This window comes from Hypanus sabinus, chromosome 10 (genome assembly GCF_030144855.1).
Source record: "Hypanus sabinus isolate sHypSab1 chromosome 10, sHypSab1.hap1, whole genome shotgun sequence".
Classification (NCBI taxonomy): Eukaryota; Metazoa; Chordata; class Chondrichthyes; order Myliobatiformes; family Dasyatidae; genus Hypanus; species Hypanus sabinus.
In genome coordinates, this window is record NC_082715.1 from 105,545,396 (window position 1) to 105,570,597 (window position 25,202).

General features: G+C 40.1%; 1 protein-coding gene across 3 annotated transcripts in view; it reads right to left on the minus strand.

Annotated features, from left to right (window-relative positions):
• The window catches only part of mtfr2 (mitochondrial fission regulator 2), a 33,199-nt gene extending 8,729 nt beyond the window's left edge, over positions 1 to 24,470 (minus strand). Inside the window, exons 1-8 of one of the 3 annotated variants that reach the window (XM_059982501.1) lie at positions 24,158 to 24,237; positions 21,912 to 22,007; positions 19,124 to 19,265; positions 18,590 to 18,694; positions 7,727 to 7,845; positions 4,964 to 5,193; positions 4,256 to 4,607; positions 3,993 to 4,173 (exon numbers count right to left, since the gene is read on the minus strand). In XM_059982501.1, the coding sequence (XP_059838484.1) occupies positions 3,993 to 4,173; positions 4,256 to 4,607; positions 4,964 to 5,193; positions 7,727 to 7,845; positions 18,590 to 18,694; positions 19,124 to 19,183 (1,047 nt within the window). In that variant the 5' untranslated portion in view covers positions 19,184 to 19,265; positions 21,912 to 22,007; positions 24,158 to 24,237. Of the gene's footprint in view, positions 1 to 3,992; positions 4,174 to 4,255; positions 4,608 to 4,963; positions 5,194 to 7,726; positions 7,846 to 18,589; positions 18,695 to 19,123; positions 19,266 to 21,911; positions 22,008 to 24,157; positions 24,299 to 24,449 lie in introns of those variants that run through there. The other 2 variants (XM_059982502.1, XM_059982500.1) reach the window with 2 other exon arrangements.
• Positions 24,471 to 25,202: the final 732 nt, after the last annotated feature.

A 25,202-nucleotide genomic window follows, 5' to 3' on the forward strand; every position in this document is an offset into this window, starting at 1 on the left:
CCGTGCACATCGCATTTCTCGTTTTCAACCAGCTGCAGGTATGAAACCACGACCAGTGATTCTCCGGATTCATTATCCTCATACTAAAGAATGTCTGATTCGGGCTGCCCGGAAAAAGGGTATGATCAGCTTTCAAAATTTCAAATTTCGTATTCTAGAAGACTACAGTCCCGAAGTTTTGAGGGCAAGAATGGCTTTTAAATTGGTTATGTCGGAAATTCATCGGAAAGGCTACAAACAAGTGTTGTTATTTCCAGCACAATTGAGAGTTACTCTCAAAGATGAGACTTGTTGGTTGTTCAAATCTCCAGCAGATGCTCAAAGATTCCTTGAAGAATAGCACTTTTTTCATTACGAGTTGACTAATGTATTGTATTTTTACTATTTGTATTAACTTTTATCTTTATGCTAACAATTAGTCTATAGATTCGGACCTTTTATAATTTGATGATTCTTACGTGATGGTTGATAGTTTTTTTTTTAAACACACTTAAATAAAGGTCCTTTTTTTTGTTTATTCTGAGTTCGTTCTTTTTATATTATTCTGTTAGGTTTGAAAGTAACTCATTAGATGTCTTTTTAAGTTCATATACACTTTTTTATATTTTTAACATTTAAGTATTAAGGTTTTTGTAAAAAAACTTTTTTTTAAGATGTCATTTCTTTTTCCCACAAGACCTTAGTGCTTGGATACGTCACATCTGTTTGGATGTGTCTGAACAAGATATGAGGACTTTCTTTTAAAATATTAATACAATATTATCCATTCTTGGGTTTTAACATTTTAGTATTTTTCTTTTGTTTTATATATATATAAATAAAAATATATATAAAACTAATTTTATATTTTAATCTTTGTTATACTAACCCTTTTTTTGAATATGGGTGGTTTGTGTGTTTTATTTACTTTTTCATTTGAGTTGCCGTCTTGAGACACGGGGTAAAGTTAGTATTAGTTTGCCTGCTTGCCTCTTTCTGGCTTTTTTTCTGGGGTTTTGAGGGTGGGGGAGGGGGATTTTTTTTTTTTTTTGCTTTGCTTCTTGCTTAGTTTCACTTCATGGGCTGACTCGAAACTACAAAAATGGTTGGAGTGTCGTAACTTCCGGTTCCTCCTTGAACATACTTCCCTCTTCCGGATTCATGAGTTTGTCTTTTTTTAAACCTTATGTGTTAATTGCGATAAATATTGGCAATATGGATAAGATTATCAATTTTATTTCTTGGAATACTAATGGTTTAAATCATCCGATCAAACGGAAAAAAATATTCAAAGTATTCCACAGAATGAATGCTAATATTATCTTTGTACAAGAGACTCATGTGAGGAAGGAGGATAGTCAACGTTTTTTTTTTAGGTTTTGGAAAGGCCAACAGTATCATTCGAATTCCCAAGCCAAAGTAAGAGGCGTTTCCATTTTTATAGATTCTTCAACCTCTTTTATACACTATGAAAATTTCGGACCCACAAGGTAGATTTTTGCTTCTCACTGGTTCACTTTTTAATCAAAAAGTTGTTTTAGTTAACGTTTATGCTCCAAACACTGACTATCCTGAATTTTTTAAGTGTTTATTTACATCCTTTCCTAATTTAAATGAGTACATGTTGATAATGGGAGGGGATTTTAACTGTAGCTTAAATCCCTCGATGGATAGATCTAGGCCCACCCAGGTTCTTCCAAATAAATCAGGAACAACACCTTATATACCGGCTGGGTAGCCTCCAACCTGATGGCATGAACATTGACTTCTCTAACTTCCGTTAATGCCCCTCCTCCCCTTCTTACCCCATCCCTGACATATTTAGTTGTTTGCCTGTTCGCCAACTCCCTCTGGTGCTTCCCCCCCCTCTCCTTTCTTTCTCCTGAGGCCTCCCGTCCCATGATCCTTTCCCTTCTCCAGCTCTGTATCACTTTCGCCAATCACCTTTCCAGCTCTTAGCTTCACCCCACCCCCTCCAGTCTTCTCCTATCATTTCGCATTTCCCCCTCCTCCCTCTACTTTCAAATCTCTTACTATCTTTCCTTTCGGTTAGTCCTGACGAAGGGTCTCAGCCCGAAACGTCGACAGCACTTCTCCCTATAGATGCTGCCTAGCCTGCTGTGTTCCACCAGCATTTTGTGTGTGTTGTAGCTTCTCTTATTAATTCCTTTATGGTTGATTCTGGAATTTCTGAAATTTGGCAATTCTTACACCGCAACAATAAAGAATTTTCATACTTTTCTCATGTTTATCATAATTATTCAAGAATTGACTACTTTATTGATCATCGTTTACTTACAGATGTTATTGATAGTAAATATGATTCCATTACCATTTCTGACCATGCACCTTTGAAGTTATCTATTAAGACAATGGATTCATCGTCTAATGCTAAATCTTGGAGGTTCAACTCCACTTTACTTCAGGAATCAAGACTTTCTTAATTTCATTAAACAACAAATTGATCTGTTTTTTTCAACAAATTCTACAGAAGAGATATCTCTTGGAATATGATGGGACACTTTTAAAGCATTTATTCGCGGACAGATTATTTCATACTCTGCTGAAGTGAGGAAATGAACTAATACTGAAATACTAACATTGGTTGATAAAATTAAAGAAATTGATAAGATTTATTCAGTGACCCCCCCAGTAAAAAACTTTATAAAAAGAGAGTTGAACTTCAAATGGAGAACAGTTTGTTATCCTCTTCGATTGAAAATCAGTTAATTAAATCCGAAATTATGTCCAATGGACATTACGGAAAAAATTGTAGCTCTGAATCCTTGCCAGAAGGGTTTAGTAGCCATCATTTATAATATGATCATGAAAATACAGCCAGGAGTATCAGAAAAAATTAAGAAGGAATGGGAAAAAGAACCTTTTTGTCTTATACCCACTGAGCAGTGGGAGAAAATTTTACAATTAGTCAATTCTTCTTCTATTTGTGCTAAACATGCCCTAATACAATTTAAGGTTGTACATAGGGCTCACATGTCCCAGGATAAACTTGCTCGATTTTATTCTTATGTTAATCCAACCTGTGACAGATGTCATTCTGAAGTTGCTTCATTGACCCACATGTTTTGGTCTTGCCCTTGCTTGCAAAATTATTGGAAAGATATTTCAACAGTTCTGAATATCAAATTGCAACCACATCCTATTACTGCAATTTTCATTTACCAATGGCAGATAATAGTTGTTTATCCCCCTCAGCCCAGCGGATGATTGCATTTGTTACATTAATAGCTAGAAGATCTATCCTATTGAACTGGAAAGAAATTAATCCTCCAACTATATTTTAGTGGTTTTCTCAAACTATTTCTTGTTTGAGTTTAGAAAAAATTAGAAGTGTTGTCTTTGACCCTTCAGTTAAATTTGAAGAAACTTGGAGACCATTTATTCAACATTTTCATATGAACTAAACTGACTTTTCCTAAACCTTACTTTTATTATCCTTAATTATTTGGACGGAGGTGTGGAGTTATTGACGCTACTGTGTATATTTGACATAATGCAATGGCCCATGTTGGTTAGGTTTTTTTTTCTTTTTTTGGGGGGGGTTTCTTATTTACTCCATTTTTCGTAATTACTATGAGTTTGGGAGGTTATTATATATGGATTATCATCTATTTGTATTTATACCTTAACCTATTAATTACGCACTCTCAAGCTCTCTGTATTTATGTTTCATTTATGTTTGTTTAAAATTAATAAAAAGATTTTAAGAAAAAAAAGAAAAACAAGTTTTAACTAAATGTTATGGAATGATCAACCATTTGGCAGGCAAACTTGTTCAAATTTCCTTTCTTTCAATAAGTATTTTATTACAAATAGGGACACAAAATGTCAACAGCTTGCTAAAGAAGTTATACTTTAAAAAGAATTACAATATTTGCTTGAAATCTAAAACATGAACTGAAAATAAGAGAAATACTCAGATCAGGCAGCACCTGTGGAAACTGTAATCAAATGTTGTCTGATTATTTTTTTGTTTACATGAATCAACTTACCCTTGAAGTCTCTGGACTTGATAGAGGAGAAAATTCAAAGGATTCATTTTCCTTATCAGAAGAATCATTAAGGTACCTGTGTGCAAACTTTTGTTTTAAAGCTTCAGCAATAAGTGCTGCTGGATCAGAAATATGTGGTTTCCTTGCAGGTTTCTTCCCTACAGGTGTCCCTCCTGGTGACCTTTGAAAATAGGAAACACATTTTGAAACATATGCCAAATCTCTCAAGTGTTCTAGTTCCTTAAAATTACTAAAAGGAATACCTTTCTACTACTCTTAATTTGACATTCTGCATATCCTTCAATACATTCATCATGTTAAAGGAATTTGAGGGTTTCTTAGTTAGCATTGGTTTGATGGTTGCATCTCTAGAACGTATCTTCAAAGCCTGGCAGTCTTGTTTGAGATCTTCAGATGCAGCAACATTTTTTTCAGTAGTTAACGGTGGTGGCGGTGGCGGTGGCGGTGGCAATGCTTGTTCAGTAGCTGCTACCGATGGATTACTCAGAGCACCAAGTGGTGTTGATGCTAATTTTGGAGGCGGAACAAAGGCAGGAGTACCAGGAACAGAAAAGCCATTTGATTCCAAACCATTTGATTTTAACTGCCTTAAACCTAGGAGCGAAAACAAAAAACACTATTTCAAAAAGCAATTAATGTTTCAATGTGGTAATATGAATCATAACTATTATGTATATTTAATCATTTGCTTTTGAGATTCAAAAGCAAACACTAGGTTCTCTAGTATATTGAAGATGATTCAATAACCAGAATTGATCACAGTATTCAACATTCAGTGTGATCAAAGCACATTTCATGAAAAGATTCTGCACATTTCGAACACTACATACATAAGAACAAGAATTGCATCAATTATGCCACTGTTCGATTTTTAAAAACTCCAATGGACATTTAATTATCAATAAAAAAAATTGCTTATCAACAAAAATATAATCATTTATATAACTCACAATCAGAAACTTGTCCTTGATCTTGTCCTGAGATAATCATGGCAATCTGCGACCTCAGACGAGACAATTCATCTTCAAGTTGAGAGATTTTATTTAAGGCATTTTCATTCGATACTCCATGGTATAAAGTATTGTTCTTTCTTTTTAAATGATTTACCGAAGTTGTAGACTGGTAATGCTCCTGCACTGAACTAATCATACATTGAACTTTTGCTGTGCGTACTTCATTCCTTGGGTGAGACAAAGCAAACAATTTAATCTTAGTTTATCCATAAGACATAGGAGCAGACTCCACCATTCAATCATGGCTGATCCTATTTCCCCCTCCTCAGCCCCACTCCCCAGCCTTCTCCCCATAACCTTTGATGCTGTGTCCAATTAAGAACATGTCAAGCTCCGCCTTAAATACCCCCAACAACCTGGCCTCCACAGCTGCCAGTGGTAATAAATTTTACCAGTTCACCACACTCTGGCTAAAGAGATTTCTCCACATCTGTTTTAAATGGATGCCCCTCTATCCTGAGGCTGTGCCCTCTTGTCCTAGACACCCCCACCATGGGAAACATCCTTTCCACATCTACATGTCTAGGCCTTTCAAGATTCAAAAGGTTTCAATGAGAACTCCCCCTCCCCACATCCAGCGAATACAGATCCAAAACTATCAAATGTTCCTCATACAAATCATCCTTGTGAACCTCCTCTGAACCCTCTCAATCCCAGCACATTTTTTCTTAGATGAGATGCCCAAAACTGTTCACAATACTCAAGGTGAAGCTTCACCAGTGCCTTATAAAGCCTCAGCATCACATCCCTGCTCTTCTATTCTAAACCTCTTGAAATGAATGCCAACATCGGATTTGCCTTCCTCACCAGTGACTCCACCTGCAAGTTAACCTTTAGGGTGTTCTGCACAAGGTCTTCCAAGTCCCATTGCATCTCAGATTTTTGTATCTGCAATTTTCCAGTCCTCTGGCAGCAGGCCAGTCCAATGATTTTTCAAAGATCATTACTAATGCCTCCACAATCTCTACCTCTTTCAGAACCCTAGGGTCAAGTTCATCTGACCCAGGTGACTTATGTACCTTTAGGTCCATAATAAGGACTTAGGAGCAGAATTAGGCAATTTGACCCAGTAAGTTTGCTCTGCCATTTGATCATCACTGATTTATTTTCCCTCTCGACCTCATTCTTCTGCTTTCTCTTCACAACCTTTAAGCACCTTACTTATCAAAAACCAATGAACCCCCATTTTATACTCAATGATTTGGCCTCCACAGCCATCTGTGGCAATGAATTCCACAGCTTCACCACCCTCATCTTTGTTCTCAAGGGACATTCTTCTATTCTGAGGCTGTGCCCTCTGGTCCTAGACTCTCTCACTATTCAAAGCATCCTGTCCATGTCCATTCTATCGAGGGCTTTCAGAATACAGAAGGTTTCTTGGGAGTTGGGAATCCTTGAGCAAGATTTCCTAAAGGGTAACTTGCAGGGTCAGTCAACGGTAAGGAAGGCAAATATAATGATAGCATTCATTTCAGGAGGACCAGAAAATAAAAGCAAGGATATAATGCTAAGACTTTTTAAGACATTAGTCAGACTGAACTTGGAGTTTTGTGAGCAGTTTTGGGACCCTTATCTAAAGAAAAGATGTCCCTGCATTGGAGAGGGCCCACAGGAGATTCACAAGAATTATAGCAGGAATAAAAGGTTTAATGTATGAGGAGAGTTTGATGGTTCTGGCCTGTACTCACTGGAGTTTAGAAAAATGAAGGGTGGATCTCATTGAAACTTATTGAATATAGAAAAGCCTAGATAGAGTGGATGTTAAGAGAATGTTTCATATAGCTGGGGAGTCTAGGATTAGAGGACACGATCTTGGAATACAAGAATGTCCCTTTAGAACAGAGAAAAGGAGGAATTTTTTTAGCCAGAGGGTGGTAAACCTGTGGAATTCATTGTCACAGATAGCTGTGGAGGCCAAGTCATTGGGTATATTTAAAGTAGAGGCTAAGAGTTTCTTGATTAGTAAGGGTCTTCTCTCAGGGAGAAGACAAGAAAATGGGGTTGAGAGAGATAATAAATCTGTCATGATGGAGCGGCGGTACAGACTCGCTAGGATAAATAACCTAATTTTGCTCCTTTGACAAATAGTTTTATGGTTCAAATATTACCTCACATCATTCTTATAAACTCTATTGAGTACAGACCCTGAGCCATCAAACACTCCTTATACACTAACACTTCCATTCCCATAAACCTCTTCTGTCCCTCTTCAATGCAAACACATCCTTGGTCACTCCAAATGTGGCATGACCAATGTCAGTCAGATAATCTACTCTCCGTACTAGTATTATTCCTGTAACACCGAGCTTTTTATCTTGCTTTGCGGCCTCGTGTGAGGCACCCTGTCAAAGGCCTAGCTTTTTTTTGCCCAAGAAACAAAAATTAGCTTTTCTAAGTTTTAATTTTATAAATTATTTCATTCCAATACTTACATTAATATTCTTCAGTAATTAGTTTAATTATACTGTTTGCAAATTTTAATTACTCACTAAATCAAATGTACATCAGAATCTTATAATCATTCCAGTTTTTAATGTAATTGGACCATATATTTTCAATGGCAAATAAAATGTCAACTACATGGAATTTTACAGGTAAAATAAACCTGAAAATGTACTTTAATTTCCAGTTTTTGATGTTTTTTATGTATGCAATGCTCTAATAAAACTACAACTTTTAAACTTGAGGGTTCATACATACCTAAATCGAATGAAAGTATCACCTTCATCATCAGCAATCCATGCTGCATCAGCCAGAGATGGAACCGTGGGTTCAGGGGTGTACGTTCTGAAGTCAGGTATGTTTAGCCTTTCTAAAAGCTACAAAAAATATTAGTTTTATAACTCTACGCATATATCAAGGAATGGTAGATACAATTCTATAAGTGTCAGTAAACGACTACAACAATACACTAACTGAAACAAAATTTCAGCAAGTTTGACAAAAAAAGATAAAATGAGAAATTAATCTATAAATTTGGACTACCTGTTGATCTGCATTTGACTTATTAGTATTCACACTTTAGTGTATATTTCATTCAAGGATGTATTTTTTAGTGTCCTATTTAGGTGGAACCTTAAAAACAAAAATACTGACGTTTGCTTCAAAAAATTTCAAAAATTTATGCTCTTTAAAATAGCTGAGTTTTCTACTAGCAGTTCTTTTTAAATAAAGTAATTATTCACCCACAAATCAAAGCCTCTAACTTCTATATGCCCTCCATCAGAAAGAGCAACTTTACTGGGAAAGCCAAGGTAAGCTCTCATTTACTGCTTTACATTTAAGTAGCAAATGTCTAGTGAATCATAAGCTTCACTCCTGAAGGAATTGAGTTTGTAATGCAACTGATCTAATATCTAAAATATTATTTATTACTTCAGTTTTGATGTATTATTTTGCTTTAGAAAACATATAATCCACAAAAAAGGTGTCAGCCCATTCTTCCAATAGGTGCTTTGCAAGTACAAGATTATTCCACATGCAGGGAAAACAAAAAAAAACCCGACTTGTTATGATTGTGCTCAAACCATCTGAGTTGAAAGTGCAGAGAACTACAATTTGTCACCTAAAGATTGCTGGAAAACAAATTCTAAGCAATGGGTAACCTCTAAATGAAACAAATTAGTCAGTGAAGAACATAAGCATACATTAGGGCAAGAACAGTTGCACATTCATGGAGGAGAAAGCTAGCAAATAGGAAGAAAGGATAAGTGGAATCTCAATACATGGATCCTGTAAGTTTTAAATGATGTACGTATATTTAGTATGATAGAGAGAAATGGAAATGAGGTTGAAGAATTACACTACCATTGAGGGAATAATCACTGCAACACTTCCTGGAGGACTGACCCAGTGGGGCAACATAAGTGGAGCTCAGGAATAAGAAAGTTGCTATTACTATGATGGTATTATATTATTGGGCCAGTAGCTGGTGGGGAAAAGGAACAGATATGTATGCAGATTATGGAAGATGTAAAAACAAAAGGATAGTTGTAGTGCAAACACGAGGAAATCTGCAGATGATAGAAATTCAAGCAACACACAAAATGCTAGTGGAACGCTGCTGGCAGGTAGCAGCTATAGGGAGAAGCACTGTCGATGTTTCGGGCAGAGACCCTTCATCCTGACAAAGAGTCTCGGCCCAAAACGTCAACAGCGCTTCTCCCTGTAGATGCTGCCTGGCCTGCAGCGTTCCACCAGTATTTTGTGATAGTTGGAGTGGCAAGCTTGTTCCCCAGTATCAGCTGGGACTGCTTTAGAGTCAGAGACTTTGATAGGGCAGAATGTGCTGGGAGGACTTTTTAAGTACAGAATGTAAATATTCTAGCCGGATGATTGAAGTTTCAGTGACAGGTCATTTTGGGAAGAGCGCTGTTATCTCCATAAGTTTTCAGGAAGGCAGGGACTGAGGGGAAAACACTATATTGGGGAAAAAAGCTGATTAGTATAAGGCGGGAGGAGGAGAGAGTAGATTAGGAGTAACTGTTATTGTGCAAGTCCATATCTGACCTGTGAGATTTATTTAAACTTTAAAAGCTACAATAAGGTAAAACAATGACAATGCAGAATGAAATGTTAAAGCTACCAAAAAAATGCAATACATGTAAGCTGCAAGTTGTAAAATCATAACGAGGTAGACTGTGAGGCCAAGAGTCCACATCATCATACAAGAGATCCATTGAAGAATCTGGTAACAATGCAATAGAAGCTGACCTTGAGCCTGTTGTATGTGCTTTCAGGCTTTTTTTTTTTATCTTCTGCCCAATGTGAGATGCAAAAAGAGAGAATATCCAGGGTGGGGGGGGGGGGGGGTCTGATCATGGTGGTTGTTTTATACATAACGAAAAACACACACAAAATCCATAAAAGGAGATTAGTTACTGCATCCACAACTTTCTGCAGTTTCTTGCGGTCATGTGCAGAGCAGTTGCTCTACCAAGGCATTATGCATTCAGACATAATGGATTCTATGATGCATTAATAAAAATTGGTCAGAGTCAATGGGGATATGCCAATTTCTTTAGCTTCCTGAGGAAGCAGATTTTAACTAGGCCAATCCGAAAAAAAAAATCACTAAGGAATTACCATCAACAGATCACTTGCAATACCAGAGGAAACAACACACTGGACCATTGCTACACCACCATCAAGAATGCCTTCCGTGCCATTCCACACCCTCACTTCGGGAATTCTGATCACCTGGCGGTACTTCTACTCCCTGAGTACAAGCAGACGCTGAAGACTACAGCACCAATAGTGAGGACCAAGAAGGTTTGGACAAGGGAAGCACAGGAGCACCTGCAGGACTGCTTTGAATCGGTGGACTGGACTGTATTCAGGGATTCATCTTCGAACCTGGATGAGTATGCTGCAGTAGTTACCAACTTCATTAAAACCTGTGTGGATGTGTGTGTGCCCACAAACACTTACTGTACATTCCCAAACCAAAAGCCATTGATGAACCAGGAGGTACATTGTCTGCTGAAGGCTAGATTTGTGGCATTCAAGACTGGCAACCCAGGCCTGTCCCGGAAAACCAGGTATGATTTGCAGAGGGCTATTTCAAGGGTGAGGAGACAATTTTGAATGAGATTGAAGGTGACACCAGATGCACAGCAACTCTGGCAGGGTCTGCAAGACATTATTTCCTACAAAGCGAAACCCAATAGCATGAATGGCAGCAATGTTTCACTATCAGATGAGCTCAACGCCTTCTATGCCTGCTTTGAAAGGGAGAACACAACTACAGCTGTGAAGATCCCCGCTACACCTGAATACCCTGTGACCTTTATCTCAAAGGCCAATGTTAGGCTTTCTTTAAAGAGAGTGAATCCTTGCAAGGCAGAAGGTCTCAATGGAGTACCTGGTAAGGCCCTGGAAGCCTGTGCCAACCAACTAGCAGGAGTGTTCAAGGACATTTTCGACTTCTCACAACTATGGGTGGAAGTTCTCACTTGCTTCAAAAAGGCAACGATTATACCAGTGCCTGAGAAGAATAATAAGGGCTGCCTTAATGACTATCACCTGGTAGCACTCACATCGACAGTGATGAAATGCTTTGAGAGGTTGGTCATGACTAGACTGAACTCCTGCCTCAGAAAGAACCTGGACCTGTTGCAATTTACCTTTCGCCACACTGCGTCTGCTGTTGACCTAAACTCAATGGCTCTCCACACAACTTTAGACCACCTGGACAACACAAATACCTACATCAGGATGCTGCTTACTGACTATAGCTCAGCATTTAATATCATTCCCACAATCTTTTGATTGAGAAGTTGCATAACCCGGGCCTCTGTACCTCCCTCTGCAATTGGATTAACGACTTCCCAACTGGAAGACCACACCAGAGATGTGTGTTTAGCCCACTGCTCTACCCTCTATATACACATGACTTTGTGGCTAGGCATAGCTCAAATACCATCTACAAATGTGCTGACGATACAACCATTGTTGGTAGAATCTCAGGTGGTGACGAGAGGACGTACAGGAGTGAGATATACTAGTGGAATGGTGCCTCAGCAAACAACCTGGCACTCAACATCAGTAAGTCAAGAGAGCGGACTGTGGACTTCTGGAAGGGCAAGACAAAAGAACACATACCAATCCTCATAGAGGGATCAGAAGTGGAGAGTGAGCAGCTTCAAGTTTCTGGGTGTCAAGATCTCGGAGGATCTAACCTGGTCCCAACATATAGATGCAGTTATAAAGAAGGCAAGACAGCGGCCTATACTTTATTAGGAGTTTGAAAGATTTGGCATGCCAACAAATACACTCAAAAACTTCTATAGTTGTACCATGGAGAGCATTCTGACAGTCTGCGTCACTATCTGGTATGGAAGGGCTACTGCACAGGACCGAAAGAAGCAGAAGGTTGCAAGTCTAATCAACTCCATCTTGGGTACTAATCTACAAAGTTTCTAAATGGAAGAAAAGGTGGCCAAGGGCTGGAAAATAGGCAAAATGACACTTTGTTCAAAAATTGGTGCAAAAATATGGATAATAACTATTGGTCTGTAAATGTAACCTCCAGACTGGTAAAGTTTTCAGAAATACTAGTCAAGAGGAAAATGAGTCACTTGTAAAAGTTTTGTTGATTAAAAAAAAAGAGATGAATTTGTTAAAGGCAAATCTTGTTTGTACAGTGGATTCCGGTTAATCAGGTAATCAGGTTAGCCACTTATTTGGGACAACACTTAAAGAACAAAAATTAAATTGAGAAAATAACTGGAATTCCCTTCATTTATTTGGGAAACTATGCCGCTTATTTGGGGAAGGAGACTGTTACCAAACAGCTTCTAACTAACATTAGTTGTGTGCATTTGTGGTGGTTAGACACTACACCAGCTAGCCTAACCTCAGGTGTTGGGAAAGTGTTGGAGTCTATTATTAAGGATGAGGTTCTGGGGTACTTGGAGACTAATGTTAAAATAAGTTAAAGTCAGCATGGCTTCTGTAAAGGGAAATCTTGCCTGACAAATCTGTTACAGGTTCTTCGAGGAAGTAACAAGCAGAATGGACAAAGGAGAGGCAGTGATGTCATTTACTTGGGTTTTCAGAAGGCATTTGAAAAGGTGCCACACGAGGCTGCTTAACAAGATAAAATCCTAAGGTGTTACAGGAAAGGTACTGTCATGGATAGAGGAATGGCTGACAAGCAGGAAGCAGCAATAAAGGGGACCTTTTCTGGTTGGCTGCCAGTGACTACTGGTGTTCCTGTGGCCAGTATTGGGATCACTACTTTTTCACATTGTCAATGATTTAGATAAAGTAATTGATGGTTTTGTGGCAAAGTTTGTGTATGATACAAAGAAAGGTGGAAGGGTAGGGGCATGCGATGGCAATAGAATTTAGACAGATTGTAAAAATGAGCAAAAAAGTGTCAGATGGAATACAGTGTTGGGAAACGTATGATATGGCATTTTGGTAAAAGGAACAATAGTGCAGACTATTATCTAAATGGGTAGAAAATTCAAACATCAGAGATGCAGAGGGACTTAGGAGTTCTTGTGCCAGATTCCCATAAGGTCAAGTTACAGGTGAGTGTGTGGTAAAGAAGGCAAATATAATGTTGGCATTTATTTCAAGGGGAATAGAATATAAAAGCAAAGAGATAATGCTGAGACTTTATAAGACACTAGTAAGGCTGCACTTGGAGTATCGCCAACAATTTTGGGCCCCATATCTCAGAAAGGATGTGTTGTCATTGGAGAGAGTCCAAGGGAGGTTCACGAGGATGATTACAGGAATGGAAGGGTTAACAATTGAGGAGAGTTTGGCAGCTTTGGGCCGTATTCACTGGAATTTTAAAAAAGCACTGAATATTGTCACTGGTAGTTGGCAAGACAATGCGGAACTGTTTTGCTCACTTCAGTTTTAAGCATTCAGGCTCGGAGATGCCAGAAACAGCTGGGAACGAAAATGAAATGATTTCACTTCTTCAACAAGTTGGGAGTTACGAAGAACTTGAAGGTATCAACAATCAACCTGAATATTACATTGAAAAATGAAGATTTGGAAGATGCAATCATCTATGGAGTTGTATGAAGATAGTCCATTATCTGCACTAGGTGTCTGCGCTGAGCTTGTTCATTTCCAGTCAGTCAGAAGAACATGGCAGATAAATTCTTCCGTCAATAACTACCAGGAACTAATAGAGTTTTATAGTACTATAGAGGTATTGGTGGTGTTCTAATTTGTTCTGTATTTCATTTAAATACATTAGTAGTTACTTAGTTAAACAGTAGTTTGTCCTTTTTTAAACCTTTTAACTATTTCCATGAAACTTTGGTTAGTTGGTGCAGCCACTTAACAGGAGAGAGGGGGAGAGAGGGGGAGAGAGGGGGAGAGAGGGGGAGAGAGGGGGAGAGAGGGGGAGAGAGGGGGAGAGAGGGGGAGAGAGGGGGAGAGAGGGGGAGAGAGGGGGAGAGAGGGGGAGAGAGGGGGAGAGAGGGGGAGAGAGGGGGAGAGAGGGGGAGAGAGGGGGAGAGAGGGGGAGAGAGGGGGAGAGAGGGGGAGAGAGGGGGAGAGAGGGGGAGAGAGGGGGAGAGAGGGGGAGAGAGGGGGAGAGAGGGGGAGAGAGGGGGAGAGAGGGGGAGAGAGGGGGAGAGAGGGGGAGATGCAGTTGCAGGCAAACCTTCTGTTGTCTTCTTGTTCCATTGAACTAATGTAGTCATCCGGTTATGACCACTCTGTTCTCGGTTAGACTGTTCTTCCGTGACTTCCTAGACTCGTCACTCTGGCATGAGTGGACACACACACAAACCCACCCACCCCACCCCGGTCCTGCCGTCACACTGTGAGCTTTGTGACCCATCTCCCGATTTGGTCCTCCAAGGCCCCACCGGGCTGTGGGTGCACACGCTCGTTCAGTGTCAAAGGGCATGTCTCCTGTGTCTCAGCAGACTGGCTTTTTATCTCCCCTGACGGGGTACCAGCCATCCATCAACTGTCTGTGTCCATCATCTCACTCCGCCTGGTTGTCTCAGCAGGCACCTAGCACCACTTTACTGTGTCAGCAGGGATTCACACAAGCAGGCAAAGTCCTTGGAGCAAAGGTAAACAATCTGTGAAAATGCCAAAATACTGAGTTTTGTGTGTGTGTCTCTCTCTCTCCCATCTGTGTTGCATGACTCTCCCTCCCTCTCTGTTCTTCATCTCTCTCTCTCGTTAGCAGCACCAGTTCACAGGGGGGTCAGTGTCCAAAAGCCAGCCTCATTCTCTCATTTTAAAGTGATTGCCCACAGAAAATATGAACCCTAGGGGTACATAACACTGATCACCACACAAACCCAAATGTTGATCCCTGCAGAATAAACTTGAAAGATGTCATTTGACTCCAAAGGGAGAGAAGCTGGAGGAATGGGAAGTGGCAGTAAATGGCAGATAAAATTTAATACAGAAATATGATGTACATTTTGGCAGAAAGAATGAGAACAGATGTTATGAATTAAACGGCATAATTCTAAAGTGTGTACAGAAATAAAAGATCTGGGAAATAAGTGGCAGGACATGCTGTGAGAGTGAAAGCACATGGATTACTAGGTTTAATAAAAAGAGACATAGAATACAAACACAGGCTAGGCATAACTGGAGTACTGCATCTAATTCTGGTCAGCACACTCCTAAAAGGATGTGAAGGCCCCGCAAATTTATTAGAATAGTTCCAGAGATGAGGGTTTACAGCATCAGTGTTCAACCGGACAAACAGGGTTTTCTCCTTTGTGCGGCCAGGTAGGCTGAATGAAGGTACTAGCGAGATAAACACAACGTCAATACAAATATACACTCAGGGCCACCTTATTAGGTACACCAGTAGACTTAGTTAATGCAAATCTCCAATCAGCCAGTTATATGGTAGAAACTCAATGCATAAAAACATACATACATTCTATCACTGCTACAGTCAGAAAGTTGACAACTGCTTCAAAAGGACAACAATTATACCAGTCCCCAAAAAGAGCAGTGTAAACTACCTTAACAACTATCATCCAGTAGCATTCACATCTTATAATTCTGGTCAAGGTGGTGCCAGCATACGACATTCTCTCGGTCAACATCTTCCAGATAGCTCATGAAAGTGTCTTTTTTCACTTCTTTTACATCTGTTTTTCACCTTAAATATGTTTCTGGGACTGTTAGAGCCTGCAATTTAGAGTTTGGAGATTGCTTAGAGTGATCCAGTGCTTTGCTGTCTCTGAGGTGAGAAGATTCTGGGAAGCAAGTGTATACTCAGACAGCCTCGATGCAAAGAAACTTCGAGACAGGTTGTTAACCAAAGTTCAACTCACTTCGTCAGTTAATCGCCAATTAAAGCATCATGATTGAGACAGAGGCATATACAGAAGGGCAAGCAAGGGTTCAGTACCAACTGCCTTTCTTTTGATCGCTGAGCGGCCTATCATTTTGTGACTCACTGTGGCAGGCGGAAAGGCCTCTGCCTCGTGTGGTGTCCCTCTCTTTCGATGAATGCTGGTGATATCGTGGTTCTGTGTTTATGGATTGGACCACTGAATTTATGGACTGTGACTTCTCAGACTTACTGTTTTTTTAATCACCTGCACCTTTTCTGTTCTGTTGTGTGAGGGGAAGGTGTTTGGAGGTGGTGGGTTATTTTATATGGGGAGGATTTGATTTTTTGGGGGTTAGTGATCTTGTTCCATTTTGTGAGATGGGGGGATGACTAATATCAGGGTTGATAATTGGGATGCTGTTCTTCTTTTTGTGCGAGGGTGGGGTGGGGATGGGTTTGATGTTTCTGTCTGAATGATTTTTATGTCCTTTCTTTGTTCTGTGTCAATCTCGAGAAAACAAATTTCAATGTTGTATATGGATACATGCTTTGATAATAAATGAACAATCTATGGTGAAGTGCTTTGAAAGGTTGGTTACGGTTAGAATCAACTCCTGTCTCAGCAAGGACCCGGATCCACTGCAGTTGGCCTATTGCCACAATAGATCTACACCAGATGCAATCTCAACGACTCTCCATGTGGACTTGGATCACCTGGACAAAGCAAATACCTATGTCAGGATACTGTTTGCGGACTATAGCTCAGTATTTAACACCATTATTCCTATAGTCCTGATCAAAAAGCTACAAAACCTGGGCCTCTGTACCTTCCTCTGCAACTGGATCCACAACTTCTTAACTGGAAGATCACAATCTGTGCAGATTGGTAATAACATCTCCACCTCGCTGACAATCACTGGTGCACCTCAGCAAAGTGTGCTTAGCCCACTGCTCTATTCTCTCTACACCCACATGTCAAATACCATCTATAACTTTGCTGGTGATACAAATATTGTTGGCAGAATTTCAGATGGTAATGAGAGGATGTACAGGAGCAAGATATACCAGCTAGTCGGATGGTGTCAAGGCAACAACCTTGCACTCAAGTTAGTAGGACCAAAGAGCTGATTGTGGACTTCAGAAAGGGTAAGTCGAAGGAACACAAACCAATCCTCACAGCGGGATCAGAAGTGGTGAGAGTGAGCAATTTCAAGTTCCTGGGTGTCAATACTTCTGAGGACTTAACCCATTCTCAACATATTGATGCAACTATAAAGAAGGCAAGACAGTGGTTATATTTTATTACGAGTTTCAGTAGATTTGGTTTGTCACTTAATACAATCAAAAACTCGTACAGACTGGCTACATCACTGTCTGGTACAGAGGCAGTACTGCAAAGGATTGAAGTAAGCTGCAGAAAGTTGTAAAATTAGTCAGCTCCATCACGGGTACTAGCTTCCATAGTATCAAAAGACATCTGTAAAGAGCAGTGCCTTAGAAGGGCTATGTCCATCGCCAGGGACCCCCATCACCCGGGATGTGACCTCTTCTCATTGTTAGCATCAGGCAGAGGTACCTCTGCCTGAAGGCACACACTCAGCGATTCAGGAACAGTTTCTTACCCCCCTACCATCCAATTCCTAACCCATGAACACCACTTCACTATTTTTGATTTATTTCTGTTTTTGTACTTCATATTTTGTTTTTCAAATTATATATATAATATATACATATATACACACACACACATATATATTGTACTGCTGCTTCAAAGTTAACAAATTTCACAATTTGATGATATTAAACCTGACTCTGATTGCAATTCTGACATGGTCAAGAAGTTCAGATGTTGGTTATTGTGTTCAAACATCAGAATGGGAAAGAAATGTGATCTAAGGGAGTCTGACCACAGAATGACTGTCAGTGCCAGGCAGGGTGGCTTGAGTATCTCAGAATCCCCTGGGATTTTCAAACAGCTTCTAGCGTTTATACAGACTGGTGTGAAAAAGTGGCAGTTCTGTAGATGAAAATGCCTTGTTATTGAGAGAGGTGAGAGGAGAATGGCCAGATTGGTTCAATCTGACAGGAATGTGACAGTAACTCAAATATCTATGCATTACTACAGTGGTGAGCATCTCTAAATGCACAGCACATCGAATCTTGAAGTGGATGATTTACAGCAGCAGAAGAGCACGAATGTACACTTGGTAGCCACAGGAGCTACCTAATCAAGTGGATGCTGAGTGTAGATACAGTAAACAGGGTGCATCTGTTCCTCTGCGCTAATTCAAAAATCAATTGTCACAGATTCAAACAGATAGGCAAAAGACACTAGAAAATACAAAGAATTTAATTATAGACACAATGATGGATGTGATCTGGAATTACTGATAAGCATGGTCAAGACAGAATGAATCTGGTTTTTCAAAAGGAATGGAGAGGCACAGGAGGAAAATAATTTTCAGGTCTATATGGAATGAGTAAGGTAACAGTATTCATTGCAAACCCATCTGGACGTGAACTGAATCACTCATTCCAAGCAGGGATAATTCTATGTTTCAATAATATCACAATCCAGAATAAGATACAATTAAAAGTTTTGTGCAATTTCAGAACTTTAAAAGACCAAGAAATTGGCAGATCTGTCAAAATCTGGAATCAAGAAAATGGTGGGAAAAATAATGAAACCTGTAAATTTAATAGAAAGATATCATAGAAGGAACATTAATATACATAATCTTGTTTCCAAACATTAATGCCAGTTTTCTGACCTGAAAGCAGATTCTGGGCCAATGATTTAATGGAAGAGCTGAACCTATTCTTCGTACAATGCTACGAGACTGGCCATACGGTTTCCTTTGCCATAGTGATAAGAGCTGTTTAGAAAGCACAGTTGTTGGCATGTGTAGTTGTAAAACAGTTCTGATTGAACATCAAGATATAAATAGTATTTGAAAATTTCAAATACAATGACACAATTTCATCGAAAAAAATTTTACCTCCTAAAATTATGATATCTTAAGCATGGATTTTAACTGGAGAACACAAAGTTATATATATTCAGAATTAAAAGTTGGTTTAATTATAGTAACTTTTTTACAAACATATACAGGGTCAACATCAATTCCCTTCATTCAAATTTAACATTTCAGGACATGCTACTTGAGAAAAAGAACTGAGTTCTAGATGTGTTCTTTGATGGCAAACTACTTCACCCTCAGTACAATATATGAACAACAAATGGCAATTGTTCTAAAATATGGAAAGTAACTTTTATTCCAGACAATTAAACTTTGTGAACTTACTATGTCAGATGATATTCCAAAGTACTCAAGAACTTCACAAATAACATTTAGCAGAGACATGACATGATTAAAACCATTCAGCACAGAAGAACATAGCTCTGTTCACATTGATTTAGTCAGGGGACCGATTCAGGAGAAAACTCTATGAAAGAGGAAGAAAATAATCTGTAATTAGATCTTAAGATGCAACCAAATTACAAAAATTCATCTGCAGCATCAATTCTCTGCTTAAGAAAAATATCAAGATAATGATTAGCAGAATTCACTTCCAATTTTCTTTGTTTTTTTTAAAACAAAGATACTTAAGTTATGATAGAACTTTGCTCGACAAACCTTGGAAGAGCAGTCAAAATTTATTAAGATTTGCAGATCCATGTCCACAGAACTGCAGCTGTGTCTGGAGGTACTCAACATCAGCTGAGAAGTGTAGGACTTCATAGGTGAGACCCTTACTGAGGTGATCATACCCAAACAGGCTGCAGAGAGATGGGTGACCACCAGAAGAATTGAGAGGGGGCAGGCAGTCAGTGCAAGGTTCATCTCACTAACAGGTTGAATACTGTTGAGGGGGAATGTTCTTTCTGGGTCTAGCCATAGCAGTCTGGCACTGTGACTAGCTGAGGTTAAGCCACAGGAAGTGGTTGAGGCAGGTACAATTGCAACATCAAAGATTAATTTGGATAGGTACAAGTAGGAAAGGATCTTGGAGGATTATGGGCTGAAAGCCGGCAACTGGGACTAGCAGGGCAAATGCTGTGGCTGGCATAGAGCATTTGGGCCAAAGGGCATGGTCCCATGCTGTATTACTCCATTAAGAAATGAGTGAACAACATCAATCATTTTATAGCAAGTATGAAAAAGTATCTAATGCTTTCTTAGCATATATGACGAATAAACTCTTCTCAGGTATTGATTCTAACTGACGTTTCAATGACAAACTCTGCCATCTTCATCAGGGATGATGCCTCCACATGTCTATCTGGTGGAATATATACCCCCATTGTCCATCCCTCCTGATTGGTTAGTCTTCATCCAAGCAGGTTTCCGCTATCCCACCTTGTTGACAATCAAATTCTAGTTCTTAGAGTGAGACCTCCTTTTTTGTTAAAATTCTTTTCCTGTAGTTTTATTTCAATGGCTTCCCTCACCAGCCAAAAGCCATTGGCACAGGACAGTCATTTTGTGCAGTCAAAGTCAATCCTATCACCATTGTGAATGCATGCTTTGCTACCGCCGATTTCTCCGGGTGACCCAAACAGATAAACCTCCTGTGCTCCTTGATACAAGTTTCCACCATGCATCCCATCTGGCCAATAAACAGTGCTCCACATTCCGAATTCTGTGAACACCAGTCATCCAGAGTCCATGATTGGATGAAGACTAACCAATCAGGAGGGACGAACGACAGGTATATCTACAACCAGATTAGACTTGCCTAGGCATCATCCCTGATGGAGATGGCAGAGTTTGTCACCGAAACATTGCTTAAAATCGGTACCTGCACCCAGCTGGAAGTCCTTGAAGAGTTTATTCTACACTTAAAATGTAATTTAAAAACACTCCATAATCAATGGTTTTTTATATATTCAAACACAATGAGAAAGTGCACTTCATTACATTTCATTAAATGCTTAACAAAAGTTAGGATGTTAGGATGTGTTTTATCACATAGCCACATTCTACAGCAAAGAAAATACAGTAAATGCCCCCCCTTTGAAGTTTGATTCTAGCAGTGCCAATTATTGACCGTGAAAACAAATTAAATGCTTTGCCATTCAGCTCCTTGTCCTCTCTGCTGTTCATGACATTTACCATAGTACCATTTTTCCTGCACTAATCCCTTATCCTTTGATTCTCTTAAGTATTGAATAAACTTAATGACAATACCTTCAGTTTCCTTAGACAGAGAATTCCAAAGGTTCACTACCCCTTTGGGAAAGTAATTTCTTCTCCTTATTCCTCATCTTCTTACTCCTCCACCTGTCTCCTTACACACAGCCCTCTCAATCATAAAGCATAGGCACAACCACGTCTATGTTGACCATCGAGCATCCATTCAAAGCAATAATTCCAGCACTTGGCTATAATCTTCTTTTGCAGATCAACCGCTCAACTATTAACTTCTAAAATATTCTGCAAGCCTCTGCTTCCACCACCTCCCCAGGCAATGCATTCCAGATTCTAAGCAATCTTTCTTACTATCTTATCTGATTTCCTCTACAGCAATCAGGTTCACACCTCAACCTCCTCTGCTCCAAAGAAAATAAACCCACCCTATCCATTGTCTCCTTCACAAAACACCGCTATTTTCTCCCACCTATCCACCTTCACATCTCATTGGATACCTATGGAGCTAAACGGGATAAATGCCGAGAAGTGTGTTGAATCATGGGACGTGGTCTCAGAACAAGAGTGTGGTCATTTATTATTATAGGAAAAATAAATCTCTCTCAAGAAATTCTTTGTCACAGAGAGCTGTGAGAGTATACTTAAGGCTGAATTGATAGATTTCTTAACAATATGGATAAACGTGAACTTGAAGAATGTTGGATCAACTGGCATCCCATCAAAAGGCAGATTAGGCTCAACAGGCTGAATAGCTTACCCCTGTTCCTAATTTTTATTTTTTAGTTTTCACCCTGCCCTCCCATTTTCCCCAGCTCTCTTCACTTCCACCTTTCCCATCATCCTTTCTTTCCCCATACAACCCCATCCCCAACATCCCAATCCCTTTCCCATTCCTCGCTGCCTTGTTTAAGGAGGAGAGTAAATGTGGGAAACTACAAACCTCTGTGTACAAGATGCTAGAGCCAATAATAAAGGAAGACATCGTTTGTTCACATTGAGAAACTTGGCCTTCAATATTTATCACCTATATTAATGTCTTGGGGTGAGGCAGGAGTAGGAGAGAGAGAGAATACAAGTTATCTAAGTTTGATACCTTGAGAGAGAAAATAACTCGGTGAGAATATTTGGACTCTGCAACAGGATATAGGTAGGTTGAGTGACAAAAATCAGGTAAATTGCATTTAATGTAGACTTCCTGCACTTTGGTAGGAGGGAACAAGAGCAGACAAATATCTAAGTAAGAAATATACAAATTAAGGAATATAGAGTCTGTCTTTATGCACAACACACTAGAAGTTAACATGCAACAAGTCATGACCTTATCATGATGCAAATAGAGTTTAGAAATAGAGAATTATTACTACTTTTGGGCAAAGTTTGGTGAGACTATAGTGGGAATCTGTTTTGATTTGGTCAATTTACAAAAAATATCAGGAATGAGGATGTACAAAAGAGATACATTAGACCAATTCCTGTGATGAGAGTTATTCTACGTGAGCAGCAAGATGTTAGATCGACATTTGGTCCTCAGAAGAATAATGGATGATCTTACTGAAGCCAGTGTGCAATAGTGCTGTGGGAGAAGGTGCACCGGTGTGTGCAGGGGGTATAAGAACAGCTGTCCCAATAGGTGAATGGGGCACAGGATTACAGTTCCTAGTGTGATATAGGAGCAGGAACCTTAATGAGTGAAACACACACAGTAATATCATCTACTGAGCCAGATGCCAAACATTGCTGAATCAGAGCTGTACAGCACAGAAACAGACCCTTCTGCCCAACTCATTTATGCCAATCTATTTACCCATCTACATTAATCCCATTGGTCTACATTAGGCCCTTAACCTCTATATCTTGCCTATTCAAGTGCCTGTCTCAACACTCCTAAACGTAGTGAATGTATCTGATTTCACCACCTACAAAAGCAGCATGTTTCAGGAATCAATCACTCTGCAAAAACCTACCCTTCATATCCCATCTAAAACTTTTTCCCGGCACCTTAACCTACAGCCTCTTGTTTTCGATTCTCCTACCACGGGGAAAAAGATTCTAACTACATACATGTTGGAATCAGCTACTCCAAATGCAGTCTCCTCTACAATGGTGAGACCTGATGTAAATTAGGGGACCACTTTGTCAAGCGCCTCCTCTCCATCCACAAAACGCAGGATTTCCCAGTGGCCAACCATCTTAATTCTCATCTCCATTCAAGTTCTGTCAATTCGGTCCATTGCCTCCTCTTCTGCCATGAACACAGGTTGGAGGAACAACCTCCTACAATTTTTTCTTAACCCACCATTCCCTCTTCAATTCCCCATTCTGGCCTCTTAGCTGTTATCACCTGCCCATTACCTCCCCCAGTGCCTCTTCAATCCTCCCTCCTTTTCTCCCATAGTCCATTCTCCAGCCCTTTACCTTTTTCACCTATCACCTCTCAGTTTATTCCTCACCTTCCCCCCCCCCCCCACCCACAGACTTCACTTATCACCTGCTGAAGAGTTTTGGCCCAAAGTGTCCACTGTACCCTTTTCCATTGATGCTGTCTGGCCTGTGAGTTCCTCCAGCATTTTGAGTTAGTTAGATTTCCAGATCTGGAGATTTTCTCTTGCTCACCTATCACCTTCTAGCTTGTCGTCCTTCCTCTCCCCCCCCCCCCCCCACCACCTTCCTTTTCTGGCTCTGTCCCCTTCCCTCCCAGTCATGGCTCAAAACGACCCTTCATTTCCACATATGCTACCTGACATCCTGTGTTCCTCCTGCATTTTGTGTGTGTTGCTTTGAATTTCCAGTACCTACAGAATCTTTCACTTGTTACATTTAAATCTGAAGTCCAGTGGAATTAACACAAAAAAAAGGAACTCAGATGTGGACTGACTATTGAATTCCTCCAGCGCCTTTCTGTATTGCTTCAGATTTCCAGCATCTGCAGTCTAATTGCAGTGTGCACACTGCAATTTCTTCTCTGAAGAATCCCTTAAATTCTGCACACCAGTAGACATTGTGGGCATTTAAAGAGACCATGGATGCCGTCTGAGAAAGCAACTACAATGAGGGAGGGCTTGGGGAACAAGCAGGGGAGAGCATAAGCAAGTCCACCAGGTGGGCTCGGCTTGCGAGCCAGATATCTTCCTCCTGCTCCGATCTGCGGATACCTGCGTTCCTTCGAAACCCCTACCCTCAACCTACCTTCACCTCCAGAATCGGCCTCAACTCTTCCTCCGAAAAAAATTCAAATTTCGAGCCAGTAACCGAAGGAGAAATACCCGGCAGTGAAACCTCACGTGACCCGCCACTCGGCCCGGAGATCGAAGCGGACCAATGGGGAAGCGAGGAGGAAGCGGAAGCGCGGTTAGCAGCCGGGCGTGGTCGACCGCTCTTTTCCACCAATGCTGTTGGGCTTTTACAGCATATGATACTTTTAAATGCAGTCTTGGAGATCTGAAACGTTTTGCATTTCGTGTTTTTTTATATATCTTACTTGCTTGCAATTGTTCTCAGTGCAACGACCAACGATGTGTGCAGATCTGTCCTACCCGGAGAGAACAAAATTGATCAAGTATAATCCGGTGAATTATCGAATCTGGCGCACTAAACAAAGAGAGATGTGGGATGTAGGCGGAACCTACTCAATGATGCAGTTTGGTTTAACCAGGACTACTTGCTCCAGACCTCAGCACATTGGTCCAGTCCTGGACCAGCGGCGAATTCCAGAGGCGAGTCAAGAACGTAAAAGATTTATGCAACAGTCCATCTGGCCCTTGAATGTGTTCTGTCACTCGTAGATAACATAAGGCACTTTAGTTAGTGCTGCTTAGTCAGAGACACGGAATCAATTTTGACTGTGACAGCTCGAGATTTCTCCAGGTACTCTGGTTTCGATCAACAAACCAAATACGTACTGTAAGTTAACAAATTTCATGACTCATGCGGTGATAATAAACCTGATTCTGATTCTAAGTTAACCTTACAGGTGGCATAGTAGACAACAGAGTCTAATCTAAGGCAAGTACAGTATATCCCTTTCTAAATAAGTAGACGAAAACATGGTATTAGGTTTCACACAATTGCTGTTATTACGTAATAGAAGATGGTTTGGGACCCTTTGGCCCATCTTATCCATGCTGACCGTTGGCCTGCGAGCTAGCCCCAAAACTCGCTTATCCTTGCGCTTAGCTGGATGGTTTTTAAATGTTGCAAATGTGCCCTCTTCAACCATTATTTGGCAGCTTAC